This window comes from Nerophis ophidion, linkage group LG14 (genome assembly GCF_033978795.1).
Source record: "Nerophis ophidion isolate RoL-2023_Sa linkage group LG14, RoL_Noph_v1.0, whole genome shotgun sequence".
NCBI lineage: Eukaryota > Metazoa > Chordata > Actinopteri > Syngnathiformes > Syngnathidae > Nerophis > Nerophis ophidion.
This window is the reverse complement of record NC_084624.1, coordinates 3185548-3202392: the sequence shown is the minus strand read 5'-3', so window position 1 is coordinate 3202392 and position 16845 is coordinate 3185548. Positions and strand designations below refer to the sequence as shown.

Here is a 16845-nt window from a genome sequence, read left to right as displayed (position 1 = left end):
CTACACCTGACATCCACTGTAATGATACCAAGTACAGGGGCGATACTACTATGAATACGATATTTTTTGGCATCACATCTTTTTTTTTATTTCTTTATTTATATTCTGTTTATATCAGGAAATATGTCCCTGGACACTTGAGGACTTTAAATATGACCAATGTACGAACCTGTAACGACTTGGTATCGGATTCATACCCAAATTTGTGGTATCATCCAAAATTAATGTAAAGCATCCAAACAGAAGAATAAGTGATTAATACATCGGACCGCTCGCATGTGCATCTGTTGGGGACATCTCTGCACTGCTGACCTGTCCCCGCTCGGGATGGTCTCTAGCTGGTCTCTTGCTGGTCTCCTGCTGGTCTCCTGCTGGTCTCCTGCTGGTCTCCTGCTGGTCTCCTGCTGGTCTCCTGCTGGTCTCCTGCTGGTCTCCTGCTGGTCTCCTGCTGGTCTCCTGCTGGTCTCTTGCTGGTCTCTTGCTGGTCTCCTGCTGGTCTCCTGCTGGTCTCCTGCTGGTCTCCTGCTGGTCTCCTGCTGGTCTCCTGCTGGCCTCCTGCTGGCCTCCTGCTGGCCTCCTGCTGGTCTCCTGCTGGTCTCCTGCTGGTCTCCTGCTGGTCTCCTGCTGGCCTCCTGCTGGCCCCACTATGGACGTTACTCTCACTATTACTGTATTTCCTTGAATTGCCGCCGGGGCGCTAATTAATTTAAAACCTCTTCTCACTCTGGCGCTTACCAAAGGCATGTGATACATTTAGGCCTGCGCTTATAAATTTGAGTGTGATGTAAGGATACCATCATGAAAAGCACATTTAATAAAAAAAATATTGTGGTCTCACCTTTACTTATAAATGAAGTCCATGCGCAGCTCCTTCTGATCAAAAGCATCGATAACTTCTTTATAGAAGTCTTCCTTATCTTTCTTCAGTTTTAAAAGTCTCTCTGTCTCGATGGAGATCTTCCTTTATTACCTCCTGCTTCGATTGAAAGTCCAGTTTAGAAAACTGTTTTATTTTAGATATGTAATCCTCCATGTTAAAAGTGCAAGCGAGAGGAAAATGAACGATCGCTGCTCACTCTTGCTGCTTGTTGTCACTTCTTCTGCAGCCGAGTAGTCGCAAGAAGGATCACTAGCGCCCTCTACCACCAGGAGGCGGGAGTCATTTAATGACTCATATTTGACACACGCAGCTACGGTATATTAATAAAACATAGCTGCTTACTGTTCTTTTTAGCATATTCAATAGCTTGGACCTTAAATCCTACTGAATAGCTCTTAATCTTCTTCCCTTTATGCGATTTCAAATGATTGAAATCAGCCTCCTCCATTTTGAAAATGATGACAGGTGAAGTGTCACTCGTGACGTGACGAGTTTGACCCGGCGTTAATCCTGAGCCGGCGGTAATGCTAAGCATGCGCTAATTATTTTGCGAAACGAGTTTGATTCTAGTAATTCTAGGCAGGCACATACTATATACCCGGCGGCAATTCAAGGAAATACGGTATGTTATATCCACTATGGACTGAACTCTCACAATATTATGTTAGACCCACTTGAAGTCCATTGCATCCGGTCTCCACTAGAGGGGGTGGGGTGTTGCCCACATCTGCGGTCCTCTCCAAGGTTTCTCATAGTCATTCACACTGACATCCCACTGGGTTGTGAGTTTTTACAAGGGGGCTATCCCAGCTGCACTGGGGCGAAGGCTTATGTCAGCGATATCCAAAGTGCGGCCCGGGGCCATTTGCGGCCCGCAGGGATTTTTTTAACGGCCCAACGGTGTGTTCTAAAAATACGATTAAAAAAATAAAAAACATAAACAGTGGTATAAAAGAGCAAACAGGTGAAATTTAACAAGAAAATGTTGCAATTTTGACTCTAATAACACAAAGCTGCCAGGCAGGCTGTTTCTTTCTTGAAAAAAAAATAATGAATCAAAATCAATGTGATTATGAATTGTTGACCTATTCAAAGCACCAATTACGTCACATTAAATATTCCATCCATCCATTTTTTACCGCTTATTCCCTTTGGGGTCGCAGGGTGCGCTGGTGCCTATCTCAGCTACAATTGGGCGGAAGGCGGTGTACACCCTGGACAAGTCGCCTCCTCATCGCAGATTAAATATTCCACTTTGAGATATTTTTTGTGTTAAATGTTGCATATTTTGTGTTTACCACACGTTTTTGTTTTAAAACGAACAAACAAAAAACACGAACAACAATAAAACTTATGACGGATAAATCTGAAGTCGATCTCGAGATTGTGTTAAAAGTAAACAAAATAATTATTTATTTTTTAACACGATATTGAATAGGACCCAATAACTTGTGTGATTTAAAAAAAAAAAAAAAAAAATTTAAGTGTCATTGCTCAAAAAATAATAATGAATTAGAATCACACATGACTTATTGACCTTTTTAAAACTACACTTGTTATATAATCTAAAATATTCCAATTAAAAATGTTATTTGTTGAAAATATTGCATATTTTGTGTTTTTTCTATTAAAAAATGTTTTTTTCTGACAAAAATAGCATACAACTTAATTTTTTTAAAAGTTATATTCACAGATAGTCTTAATGTTGATCTAGAGAGTTAAGCGTATAATAATAGTAATACTGAATAATGACACATTTTCAATATTTTTTTTGATCAAAACCCTTTTAGGCCTCCAAGCTTGAGTGGAGGCCTAAATATATATTTTTATACATGTATTGTTTTTTTAAAGGGGAACATTATCACAATTTCAAAAGGGTTAAAAACAATAAAAATCAGTTCCCAGTGGCTTGTTGTATTTTTTGAAGTTTTTTTCAAAATTTTACCGGTCCCGGAATATTCCTAAATAAAGCTTTAAAGTGCCTTATTTTCGCTATCTTGGAAACCACTGTCCATTTCCCGGTGACGTCATACAGTGCTGCCAATACAAACAACATGGCGGTTACCACAGCAAGATATAGCGACATTAGCTCGGATTTAGACTCGGATTTCAGCGACTTAAGCGATTCAACAGATTACGCATGTATTGAAACAGATGGTCGGAGTATGGAGGCAGATAGCGCAAACGAATTTGAAGAAGAAATTGAAGCTATTGACGCTATTCGGCCATAGCGGTGTGTACCTAATGAAGTGCCCATAGCATGGCTGCCTTATTAGCATCGGCGGTAAAATGTGCGGACCAAACGATCAGGACTTTCGCATCTTGTGACACTGGAGCAACTTAAATCTGTCGATTGGTAAGTGTTTGTTTCGCATTAAATGTGGGTATCTAGTTTCAAATGTACATACAGCTAGCGTAAATAGCATGTTAGCATCGATTAGCTGGCAGTCATGCCGTGACCAAATATGTCTGATTAGCACATAAGTCAACAACATCAACAAAACTTACCTTTGTGATTTCGTTGACTTAATGGTTGCAAATGCATCTGCAGGTTATCCATACATCTCTGTGCCATGTCTGTCTTAGCATCGCCGCTAAAATGTGAAGACACTCTGTTACATTCAATGGGGGTCTGGCGGCAGATTTCTTGCCAGTGGTGCAACTTGAATCCCTCCCTGTTAGTGTTGTTACACCCTCCGACAACACACCCACCCTGCATGATGTCTCCAAGGTTCCAAAAAATAGTAAAAAAAACGGAAAATAACAGAGCTGAGACCCGGTGTTTGTAATGTGAAAATGAATATGGCGGCAGTGTTACCTCGGTGACGTCATCGCTAAAAGACCGATAAACAGAAAGGCGTTTAATTTGCCAAAATTCACCCATTTAGAGTTCGGAAATCGGTTAAAAAAATACATGGTCTTTTTTCTGCAACATCAAGGTATATATTGACGCTTACATAGGTTTGGTGATAATGTTCCCCTTTAAAATAAAAATATTAAAATGTCCCCAGCTTGCTTTGATTTTTCAGTGTGTGGCCCTCAGTGGAAAAAGTTTGGACACCCCCGGCTTATGTAGACCAAAATGAAGTGTTTTAAAAATAGAAGAAAAAAACCCCAAACATAATATGACCGCTCTAAAGTGCCCTAATTTCATTTTGAGCTAAGTGAAAATTAGCTGGTAAAAGTTCCCGATTGGGACTGATGCAGCGATCAATAGAAACACTTAAGTCAAAACAGATGTTTTCACTTAAGTGTTTCAACACCAGTTGTCTTTTCGCTCCAAAGAGGCGTGCGTCATTTTGTAGTAAGGAAAACAGGAAATGACTTTGATGTTTCACTAATGTGCGCCTCGTTCTTCTCCTTGCTGCCCTCAACCTCTTTTTGGATAACGACTGTCCGTTGTTGTTTGTGAGATGTGGTGTGATGTCATCACTTTCAAGTAGGGATGATCGATATTATCGGCCGATAAATGCTCTAAAATGTAATATCAGAAATCAATCAATCAATCAATGTTTATTTATATAGCCCCAAATCACAAATGTCTCAAAGGACTGCACAAATCATTACGACTACAACATCCTTGGAAGAACCCACAAAAGGGCAAGGAAAACTCACACCCAGTGGGCAGGGAGAATTCACATTCAGTGGGACGCCAGTGACAATGCTGACTATGAGAAACCTTGGAGAGGACCTCAGATGTGGGCAACCCCCCCCCTCTAGGGGACCGAAAGCAATGGATGTCGAGCGGGTCTAACATGATACTGTGAAAGTTCAATCCATAGTGGCTCCAAGACAGCAGCGAGAGTCCCGTCCACAGGAAACCATCTCAAGCGGATCAGCAGCGTAGAGATGTCCCCAACCGATACAGGCGAGCGGTCCATCCTGGGTCCCGACGAGCGGTCCATCCTGGGTCTCGACTCTGGACAGCCAGTACTTCATCCATGGTCATCGGACCGGACCCCCTCCACAAGGGAGGGGGGGACATAGGAGAAAGAAAAGAAGCGGCAGATCAACTGGTCTAAAAAGGAGGTCTATTTAAAGGCTAGAGTATACAGATGAGTTTTAAGGTGAGACTTAAATGCTTCTACTGAGGTAGCATCTCGAACTGTTACCGGGAGGGCATTCCAGAGTACTGGAGCCCGAACGGAAAACGCTCTATAGCCGGCAGACTTTTTTTGAGCTCTAGGAATCACTAATAAGCCGAAGTCTTTTGAACGCAGATTTCTTGCCGGGACATACGGTACAATACAATGATCAGTATCAGTTTCAAAGTTATTGGTACTGGTTTGAAAATGTAAAATGTATGACTTTTTCAAAACGCTGCTGTGTACACGGACGTAAGCAAAAGTACAGAGCGCCAATCAACCATAAAGGCACTGCCACATATCTACGGCTTCTCCAGTCACGTGCTGTCAGGTGGCTTAACAATGAGATCTTCACAAAGGAGGTAATAAAATATAAGTTTGAATATTTCTCTTTTGGTCTATGCTTTCTATGTGATTGTGGTGTGGTTCCTGTACATTTTGATAATTTTCATGGTTTAAAATCGCGGAAAATCTGTGTTTCCTGATCAAAATAGCAGGGAAGACGAGAAGTGAGGCAGACACGTGTGGTGCCTCCACAGCTACATGCAAAGTGTATTGAGCGTGTGTGTGCAAGGGGCTCAGGCTTGTTGTCGCGGGGAAAAGGCAGGCCATGAGGCAGAAAGTACCTCTGCCTCGAGGTAGGGGGCGATGTGTTGTCAACTTGCAGTTCAATGCCTCAGCAGTAGACACATGTCTCGCCAATGGAAGCCAGACTGTTTTTTATTATTTCTTTTTAAACTGCATTTATAACAAACATGGCATTTTTTTTTTTGAGTAAGCCAGCGTGTGTGGGTGTTTTTTGTAAGATGCAAAAAATATTGTTTTATTGCTTGGAATGAAATTGAATGAAATGAACGTGTCTGCCAATATGGAGGATTATATACTGTATCCAAGATGAAATAGTTCTCTAAACTGGACTTTAGGACCAAATGAATGCGATCATGCAAAGTATGTTTTCATGGAAGTTAGCTATTGCTTCTTCACATACAAATACAGAAAGGTAATATACACTCACGATACTTGATTTATTTTGTTAAAAGAAAATAGGAAAAACAAGTTTTTAAAAACAAATTTATCAAATGCTTTTTGGACCCATTTATCATATCCTAGTATGATAACGTTTTCATGAAAGCAAATAACTCCCTTTTTTTCTGTTCCTCCAATGTGCAACCTAAATGAACAATGATTAGAGCTGCACATATGAATTTAAATTAAAAAAAGAACAAAAACTCCAAAAGTATCTATGCCTCACCTGGTGTTTAGTTCACCGCACGTCACTGGGCTTTTCACACACACAAGTGAATGCAATGCATACTTGGTCAACAGCCATACAGGTCACACTGAGGGTGGCTGTGTAAACAACTTTAACATTGTTACAAATATGCGCCACACTGTGAACCCACACCAAAACAAGAATGACAGATAGGAGCCAGATAAGGTTTTTCGGGCATCTGGTCAGGATGCCACCCCAACGCCTCCCTAGGGAGGTGTTTATGGCACGTCCAACCGGTAGGAGGCCACGGGGAAGACCCAGGACACGTTGGGAAGACTGTTTCCCGGCTGGCCTGGGAACGCCTCGGGATCCCCCAGGAAGAGCTGGACCAAGTGGCTGGGGAGAGGGAAGTCTGGGCTTCCCTGCTTAGGCTGCTGCCCTCGCGACCCAACTTCGGATAAGCGGAAGAAGATGGATGGATGGTCCAATAAGCCCAAATAGCAAAGAGAAATACAAAAAGCTGGTAAACAAACAGCTTGGGCCTTAAGAAGTTAAGGTTGCAATGAGTTCATCCATAAACTAAAGTTTGGAACCACCAGGACTCTTGGTAGAGCCGGCCGGCCAAACTGAGCGATCGTGGGAAAAGGGGTATAGTCAGGGAGGTGACCAAGAGTCTAATGGTCACTCTGTCAGAGCTACATCTTTCCTCAGTGGAGAGAGGAAAACTTTCCAGAAAGACAACCCATCTCTGCAGCAATCACCCAATGTTTGGTAGACTGGCCAGACTGAAGCCATTCCTTTGTAAAAGTTTGCCAAAATGCACCTGAAAGACCCCGACCATGGGAAACAAAATTCTCTGGTCTGATGACTCAAAGATTTAACTATTTGGCGTTAATCCTAGACTTTGGAGGAAACCAGGCACCGCTCTTCACCAGGCCAACACTATGGTGGTGGCAGCATCATGCTGTGGGGATGCTTAACAGCGCCAGGAGCTGGTAGACTAGTCAGGAAAGAGGGAAAGTTGAATGCAGCAATGTGCAGAGACATTCCGGATGAAAACCTGCTCCAGAGCACTCTTGAACTCAGACTGGGGAGGCTGTTCATCTTTCAGCAGGACAACAAGCCTAAGCACATAGCCAAGATATCAAAGGAACGGTTTCAGGACAACTATGTAAATGTCCCTGAGTGGCCCAGCCAGAGTCTAGACTTGAATTCAATTTAGCGTCTCTGGAGAGATCTGAAAAGGGATGTAAACTGATGCTTCACATTCAACCTCATGGCCCTGGAGAGGCGCTGCAAAGAGGAATGGATCAAACTGCCCAAAGATAGGTGTGACAAGCTTGTAGCATCGTTTTCCAAAATACTTGAGGCAGTAATTCCAGCCAAAAGTGCATCAACTGTGAATACTTATGTTAGTGTATTTTTTATTTTATTTTGCCTAATACATTTGCAATAGGTTCTAAAAAATGTTTTCACATTGTCATTATAGGGTTATTTTGTGTAGAATTTTGAGGAAAAAAATTAATGTGTTTTGCAATAGTTCTGTAACATAACAAAATGTCAGGGAAAATTGTGTTTTTCATTCTCAGTCTTTTAGGAACATATTTGTGTCACCTGACTAAAAGTGTTCATCCATCCATCCATTTTCTACTGCTTGTCCCCTTTTTTGGGGTCGCGGGTGTGCTGGAGCCTATAGCAGCTGCACTCGAGCGTCAGGCGGGGTAGACCCTGGACAAGTCGCCACCCAGGTCCTTCATATTGTGAGGCACATGCACTAACCCCTGTGCCACCGTGCTGCCCCTAAACCTTTTATTACTATAGCTCGGGGGTCGGCAACCCGCAGCTCGAGAGCCGCATGCAGCTCTTTAGCGCCGCCCTAGTGGCTCTCTGGAGCTTTTTCAGAAAAGTATGAAAAATGGAAAAAAATTAAGGAACAAAAACATTTTTTGTTTTAATATGGTTTCTGTAGGAGGACAAACATGTTACAAACCTCCCTAATTGTTACAAAGCACACTGTTTATATTAAACATGCTTCACTTATTCCAGTAATTGGCGAGCGCCGTTTTGTCCTACTAAATTTGGCGGTCCTTGAACCCACCGTGGTTTGTTTACATCAGGCGTGTCCAAAGTGTGGCCCAAGGGCCATTTGTGGCCCCCAGCTAATTGGCTAATGGCCCCCGGCCCATTCTAAAACATACTATAATAACAATTTCAAACATAAAAGAGTAAACAGTGACATGTAACAAGAAAAAGTTGCAGTGTTGAGACTAATAACACAAAGCTGCCATGTGGACTGTTATTGACCTGCTGAAGGCTCCAATTACTTCACTGGAACTATTTAACTTTACAATATTTTGGGGGGATAATATTGCATATTTTGTGCAAAACAAAGTTTCCTTTCACAAAAAAGGCATCAAACAAACAAAATATGAAAAAAATTATAACATCTTATAATCAAGAGATCTACAGACTTAAGCGTTAGAAGTAAAAAAAATATACATTTACATTTGGCTTATTTTCAACACTTATTCTTTTTTTATTGTTATAAATTATTGACCTATTTAGGGTTCCAATTACTTCACGTCAAATATTCCACTTTGAAATGTTTTGGGGGAAAATGTTGCATACTTTGTGTATTTGCCATATAAATAAGGGTTTTGATATAAAGGCCATAAACATAAAAAACTAAATTAAAACAATTTTAATAACAGACAGACCTGAAGTTGATCGAGATTCAAGCGTTAAATGGAAAAAAAAAAAAATAATTTATGACTTATTTCTAACATTTTTATGACTGAGACCCTGCCGGAGACCGGGGACCAAACTTGAAAGACATAAAGGCAAAAAAAACAAAAAACTATTGCTTTTAAAAAAGAAAAATATCAAAATGGCCCCCGCATACTTTGATTTTTCAGTCTGCGGCCCTCAGTGGAAAATGTTTGGACACCCCTGGTTTACATGTACAACTTTCTAGGACGTGTTTTATGCCACTTTCTCCTTTTGTCCACCAAACTTTTAATGTTGTGCGTGAATGCACAAAGGTGAGTTTTGTTGATGTTATTGACTTGTGTGGAGTGCTAATCAGACATATTTGCTCACTGCAAGCTAATCGATGCTAACATGCTATTTAGGCTAGCTATATGTACATATTGCATCATTATGCCTCATTTGTAGCTATATTTGAACTCATTTTGTTTCTTTTAAGTACTCTTAGTTCAATTTATACCACATGACACACTATCTGTATGTAATATGGCTTTTAAATTTGTTTTGCGGCTCCAGACAGATTTGTTTTTGTATTTTTGGTCCAATATGGCTCTTTCAACATTGTGAGTTACCGACCCGTTGTGGTGAAGAAGGAGCTGAGCCGGAAGGCAAAGCTCTCAATTTACCGGTCGATCTACGTTCCCATCCTCACCTATGGTCATGAGCTTTGGGTCATGACCGAAAGGATAAGATCACGGGTACAAGCGGCCCAAATGAGTTTCCTCCGCCGTGTGGTGGGTCTCTCCCTTAGAGATAGGGTGAGAAGCTCTGCCATCCGGGAGGAACTCAAAGTAAAGCCGCTGCTCCTTCACATCGAGAGGAGCCAGATGAGGTGGTTCGGGCATCTGGTCAGGATGCCACCCGAACGCCTCCCTAGGGAGGTGTTTAGGGCACGTCCAACCGGTAGGAGGCCACGGGGAAGACCCAGTACACGTTGGGAAGACTATGTCTCCCGGCTGGCCTGGGAACGCCTCGGGATCCCCCGGGAAGAGCTAGACGAAGTGGCTGGGGAGAGGGAAGTCTGGGTTTCCCTGCTTAGGCTGTTGCCCCCGCGACCCGACCTCGGATAAGCGGAAGATGATGGATTGATGGAGTTACCGACCCCTGTTATAAGTAAAGTGCAATTTGCAGACATTTCCGTGGTCCCAATAAAGCTAATTGATCGTGAACTCTGGTTTTTAGGATGGAGTCCACAATGTCCATGAGGACCTCCACCGACTGACAAGACTGTGTATTTAATGACCTTTTTGTCGGTGATCGTGCATCAAAATCGCCGCCTTCAACTCACTGACGTCCCTGTTTTGTCTCTGCAGCTTGTGTCTTCAGGTACAATGTCCTGTCCTTCATCTACCTCATCTACCTCCTGCTTATTCCACTCTTCCCTGAGCCCACGTGCACAACTATGCAGGGTAAGGACGACACAAGCATCACAGCAACACTTGATTGTGATTGATTGATAGATGCATTGTTGCAGCCCGATGATTCAGAGGGGGGGGGGTTCACTAATGGAATTTAAAAAAAACTCTACAAACCCCGATTCCATATGAGTTGGGAAATTCTGTTAGATGTAAATATAAACAGAATACAATGATTTGCAAATCACTTTAAAGGCCTACTGAAAGCCACTACTAGCGACCACGCAGTCTGATAGTTTATATATCAATGATGAAATAGTAACATTGCAACACATGACAATACGGGCGCTTTAGTTTACTTAATTGCAATTTTAAATTTCCCCGGACTTTTTTCTTGAAAACGCTGTGTAATGATGACGTAATAATGAGCCCGTGACATCACGGGCTCTTATGAATGAGCGCTGCACACACACACACACACACACACAGCTAAAAGTAGTCTGCTTTAACGGCATAATTACACAGTATTCTGGACATCTGTGTTGCTGAATCTTTTGCAATTTGTTCAATTAATAATGGAGAAGTCAAAGTAGAAAGACGAAGTTGGGAAGCTTAAGCCACACAAACACACGGTGATTCCTTGTTTAAAAGTCACGGAGGTGAAACTTTACTATGGATGAGAGCGGACATGGATCCCGACTACATGTCAACCAGCAGGTTTCGGTGAGAAAATTGTGGTTAAAAAGTCACCACTTAACGGATATCAGCTGAGCTTGTGCCGCCCATAAAGCTGCCGTCGACTTCCCCGAGACACTGCGACTATTAGGTACTGTTAAACTCACTAAAACACTAGCAACAGAAAGATAAAGGATTTTCCAGAATCATCCTAGTAAATGTCTTTAAAAGCATTTATCGGCCGATAATATTGGCGGGCAGATATCGGACATCTCTACTCAAAACTGATTTGTCGGGGGATTTTCTGCATTTTGAGTCATTTCTCGGTGACATTCTCTTTGAGCGACATCCTTTGTGATAGAACTCTGTTTCGCTTTGATTTTCCTTGAGATGAAATGCAGTCAGACAGGTAAAAGGTAAAGGCCTACTGAAAGCCACTACTAGCGACCACGCAGTCTGATAGTTTATATATCAATGATGAAATATTAACATTGCAACACATGACAATACGGCCGCTTTAGTTTACTAAATTGCAATTTTAAATTTCCCGCGGAGTTTCCTGTTGAAAACGTCACGGTATGATGACGCGTGCGCGTGACGTCACGGATTGTAGCGGACATTTTGATCCAGCACCGATCACAGCTATAAGTAGTCTGCTTTAATCGCATAATTACACAGTATTCTGGACATCTGTGTTGCTGAATCTTTTGCAATTAGTTCAACTAATAATGGAGACGTCAAGGAAGAAAGCTGTAGGTGGGAAGCGGTGAATTGCGGCCGCCTTTAGCCAGTTGTTCCTTGTTTACATACCGTAGACATGAGCAGAGAGTTTGCGTCGTTCCCCTTGCAGCTGCAGACCCGCTTGCCTCCTCCCACCGGCCGCCCCCAACCGTCGGAAGCTTACACCGTGGAGGAGGGGGGAAAAAATAAAAATAAGCCCGGCTGCTTTGCCTCGTCGAGAAAGGTGGCTTCCCTCGGAGACACTGGCGGTCACCACACCCCTCAGACTTTCAGGTACGACCATATAATCTCACTAAAACACTAATAACACAATAAGCAGATAAGGGATTTTCCAGAATTATCCTAGTAAATGTGTCTAATAACATCTGAATCGCTCCCACTGCCCTCGTCTTTTTTTTTTCTTTCTTCTAGTCCTTCACTCTTACTATCCTCATCCACGAATCTTTCACTGTCGCTCAAATTAATGGGGAAATCGTCGCTTTCTCGGTCCGAATCGCTCTCGCTGCTGGTGGCCATGATTGTAAACAATGTTCAGATGTGAGGAGCTCCACAACCCGTGACGTCACGCGCACATCGTCTGCTACTTCTGGTACAGGCAAGACTTTTTTATTAGCGACCAAAAGTCGCGAACTTTATCGTGGATGTTCTCTACTAAATCCTTTCAGCAAAAATATGTCAATATCGCGAAATGATGAAGTATGACACATAGAATGGACCTGCTATCCCCGTTTAAATAAGAACATCTCATTTCAGTAGGCCTTTAATATTACTTAGTGCTCCAGATGCAATCATAAAAATGATCCATAGATAGTTAGTTGCCCTCCATTCATTCCACATAAATCCAATATGCTTGAACAAAAATAAATATTTTAGGAAAACGTGGCAAAGCAAAGATTTGACCGCTTTTGAAAAAGGATAATAAATATTGTTTGTCTCGGGTTCCTAGTATTTGGCGCCTCCTATGAATGAAGAAGACCATTGAGGTGGTTAAAGTCCTAGCCACTGAAAACTGAACGAGACACCTTACAGACCCTCTTCATTGTGCGGGTTTGTGGAGGAAAACCACATGCGGCGCTCAATAATACATAAAACTTCCAGGACGGAGGCCGAATGGTGTCCAGAGTCGAGGGGCAACCCGCTCGTCTCCAGCTGGAATAACAATCAGGAAGTAACACGCAGTCAGAGTGGACCACTTTACACTCTCATCAATAGTTAAAGAGAAGGAGAAAGCGGAACGTTCCTGGGTCTCATCCTCTGGCTTCAAACATGTCATGTTATGTCGGAATTTAGCCTGCATCTTTTATTTATGTCAGCATGCATGCTCGCTGGTCACTTAATTAGGTACACTTGCGTTCATCCAATCATATCCATTCAGAAAACCTATTTGATATTGTGTGTATATATATATATATATATATATATATATATATATAAATATAAATAAAGTCATGGTCAAAAGTTTACATACACTTGTAAACAACTTAATGTCATGGTTGTCTTGAGTTTCCAATCATTTCTACAACAGCTCAATATTTGTTTCATTTGACCACAGAACTTTCCTCCAGAAGGTTTTGTTTTTGTCCATGTGATGTTAGATGAAACAAAAATTGATCTGTTTGGTCACAATACCCAGCAATATGTTTGGAGGAAAAAAAGGTGAGGCTTTTAATAGCGGGAACACCATGCCTACTGTCAAGCATGGGGGTGGTAGTATTATGCTCTGGGCCTGTTTTGCTGCCAATGGAACTGGTGCTTTACAGAGAGTAAATGAGACAATGAAAAAGGAGGTTTACCTCCAAATTCTTCAGGACAACCTAAAATTCCCAGCCCGGAGGTTGGGTTTTGGGCGCAGTTGGGTGTTCCAACAGGACAATGACCCCAAACACACGTCCAAAGTGGTAAAGTAATGACTAATAAAAGGCTAGATTTAAGGTTTTAGAACGGCCTTCCCAGAGTCTTGACAATGCTGTGGACAATGCTGAAGAAACAAGTCCATGTCAGAAAACCAACACATTTAGATGAACTGCACCAATTTTGTCAAGAGTGGTCAAAAATTCAATGTATAATCACCAATTCTGCTAATTACAAGATATGACGTCATATAGACATCGCCCCAACGACGCTTTACTACACCAAATTTTTAGCATTAATGTCAGAATAATTTTATCTAAGTTATCACAAAACTTTGTGTTTCCATGAGTTCCTGGCGAGAGGAAAAAAGCCGTCTTTGAGCTTACTAAGCAACAGGCATGTAAAACTCCACTGTGTAGGATGGGAAGCGACATGAAGGTGTCTGATTCTTTGATCTATTGTAATTGTAAGAATATCTTGTCTTGACCCGAGATCAACAAAGTGGAGAGGAAGCAGGCCCTGACGCAAGCTCCAGGCATCTTTTCTTTGAACTGTTTTGTGACTAAAGGCTATAGCTGTTTACGACCTCAGCTGCTGCTCTGTAATCAGGGAAAGTCCAAATAAAATAGGTGGTGTAGAATTCTCTTGCCAGAGCGTGGTGGAAGTCTGTACAAAGAGTACAGCCCAGACGTTTGTCCTCATTGAGCTAAATTAAATCCTGTCTCGGTTTAATTCCTTGCTTCCTGTCTGTTTAATAGACGTCATCAGGGTTTGAACCTGACGAATTTGGAGAATAAGTGTTATTTTTATTAAACAACAATTTTTAAGTACGCCATTCTTATTCCATAATTTATTGTTTCTGAAGTAGTCGTAGTCTACAAACGCCGTTCTTAAATGAGTTGGGAAATTGTGTTAGATGTAAATATAAACGGAATACAATGATTTGCAAATCCTTTTCAACCCATATTCAACTGAAGGCACTACAAAGACAAGATATTTGATGTTCAAACTCATAAACTTTATTTTTTATTTTTTGCAAATAATAATTAACTTACGGTTTCATGGCTGCAGCACGTGCCAAAGTAGTTCCTGGATGTTGTTGATAAATGGCTTTCGCTTTGCATAGTAGAGCTTTAACTTGTACTTACAGATGTAGCGACAAACTGTATTTAGTGACAGTGGTTTTCTGAAGTGTTCCTGAGCCCATGTGGTGATATCCTTTGGAGATTGATGTCTGTTTTTGATACAGTGCCGTCTGAGGGATGGAAGGTCACGGTCATTCAATGTTGGTTTCCGGCCATGCTGCTTACGTGGAGTGATTTCTCCAGATTCTCTGAACCTTTTGATGATATTATTGTCACATTGTGTTGGTGACGAACCCCAGGATGCAAAGAAGGTGGCAGGCATTGAGTAAGAAAACATTTAATTTAAACACTAAAACCAGAACAAACAAAAGGGTACTAACAAAAGGTGTGCACAAGGTGGAGAACAAACTTGGCTATGAACAAAAACACTTACTGTGACACGAAGGAACTATGGCATGGGCAGAATGAACAGAAGTAGACAGAGCTACAACGATAAGTAATAATGACATTGACAGGTAGTGGTGACATCGACACGACAATAGTCCAGCATCTGACTGGAGGACAAAGCAGGTTCAAATATGAACAGGCTGATTGACACCAGGTGTGGCCAGGTCCCAGTCAGTCGCATCTGAGGGAAAAAGCGCTCAGGTAGAAAAGCAGGAAATGACTAAATTAAAAGCGCTTACAGGAAACAAAGACATACACAGAGGAAAAACCAAAACAAAACCAAACTGTCAGGGACAAGCCTGACATTTATGGAGTGTAGATGTTGAAATCCCTACATTTCTTGTAATTGCACTTTAAGAAAGGTTGTTCTTAAACTGTTTGACTATTTGCTCACGCAGTTGTGGACAAAGGGGTGTACCTCGCCCCATCCTTTCTTGTGAAAGACTGAGAAGCTGTTTTTATAGCCAATCATGGCACCCACCTGTTCCCAATTAGCCTGCACACCTGTGGGATGTTCCAAATAAGTGTTTGATGAGCATTCCTCAACTTTATCAGTATGTATTGCCACCTTTCCCAACTTGTTTGTCACGTGTTGCTGGCATCAAATATAATTTGAAATGTGGACTCGTCAGACCACAGAACACTTTTCCACTTTGCATCAGTCCATCTTAGGTGAGCTCGGGCCCAGCGTTTCAGGATATTGTTGATAAATGGGTTTTGCTTTGCATAGTAGAGTTTTAACTTGCACTTACAGATGTAGCGACCAACTGTAGTTACTGAAAGTGGTTTTATGAAGTGTTCTTGAGCTCATGTGGTGATATCCTTTGCACACTGATGTCTGTTTTTGATGCAGTACCGCCTGAGGGATCAAAAGTTTGTAATATCGCTTACGTGCAGTGATTTCTTTCGATTCTCTGAACTTTTTGATGATTTTACAAACAGTAGATGGTAAAAATCCCTAAATTCCTAGCAATAGCTGCTTGAGAAATGTTCTAAAACTGTTCAACAATTTGCTTACAAATTGGTGACATTCACCCCATCCTTATTTGTGAATTACTTAGCATTTCATGGAAGCTGTTTTTATAGCCAATCATGGCACCCACCTGTTCCCAATTAGCCTGCACACCTGTGGGATGTTCCAAATAAGTGTTTGATGAGCATTCCTCAACTTTATCAGTATTTATTGCCACCTTTCCCAACTTCTTTTGCACACAAAAAAAGTTTATGAGTTTGAACATCAAATATGTTGTCTTTGTAGCATATTCAACTGAATATGGGCTGAAAAGGATTTGCAAATCATTGTATTCTGTTTATATTTACATCTAACACAATTTCCCAACTCATATGGAAACGGGGTTTGTATATAATACATACAATAATATATAACAATTACCATGTTTGTTTAATACTGTCATCACTGCCACAAGTGGTGGAAAAGTGTATTACAACTGAGTACCCATTTATTTATGGCCAACATTTTAGGGGGCGCTCCTCTTATGGTAAAAAAACACTGCACTGAGCAACATATTAAAAAAATATATATAATTTAAATCTATCTTTATTTTAAAGCTGTGTAGCAAGAATCCCTGAAAAACATATTTACAACAAAACTTTCTAGGAAGTCTGAAATAATGTTTGTATAAAGAAATCAGCTTAAATAAAAGAATATATATATATTTATATATAGACATTGGGTTTTGAAAGGTGCCCCCATTGAGCTACATTAGAAATAATCATGTTGGGGTTA

At 41.3% G+C, this 16845-nt stretch overlaps 1 protein-coding gene across 3 annotated transcripts in view; it reads left to right on the top strand.

Moving 5' to 3' along the window:
* Positions 1–16845, top strand: part of LOC133567965 (piezo-type mechanosensitive ion channel component 2) — a 230989-nt gene that overhangs the window by 28438 nt on the left and 185706 nt on the right. For all 3 annotated transcript variants that reach the window (XM_061919617.1, XM_061919616.1, XM_061919618.1), the window contains exon 3: positions 10258–10353. In XM_061919617.1, the coding sequence (XP_061775601.1) occupies positions 10258–10353 (96 nt within the window). The remainder of the gene's footprint in view (positions 1–10257; positions 10354–16845) is intronic.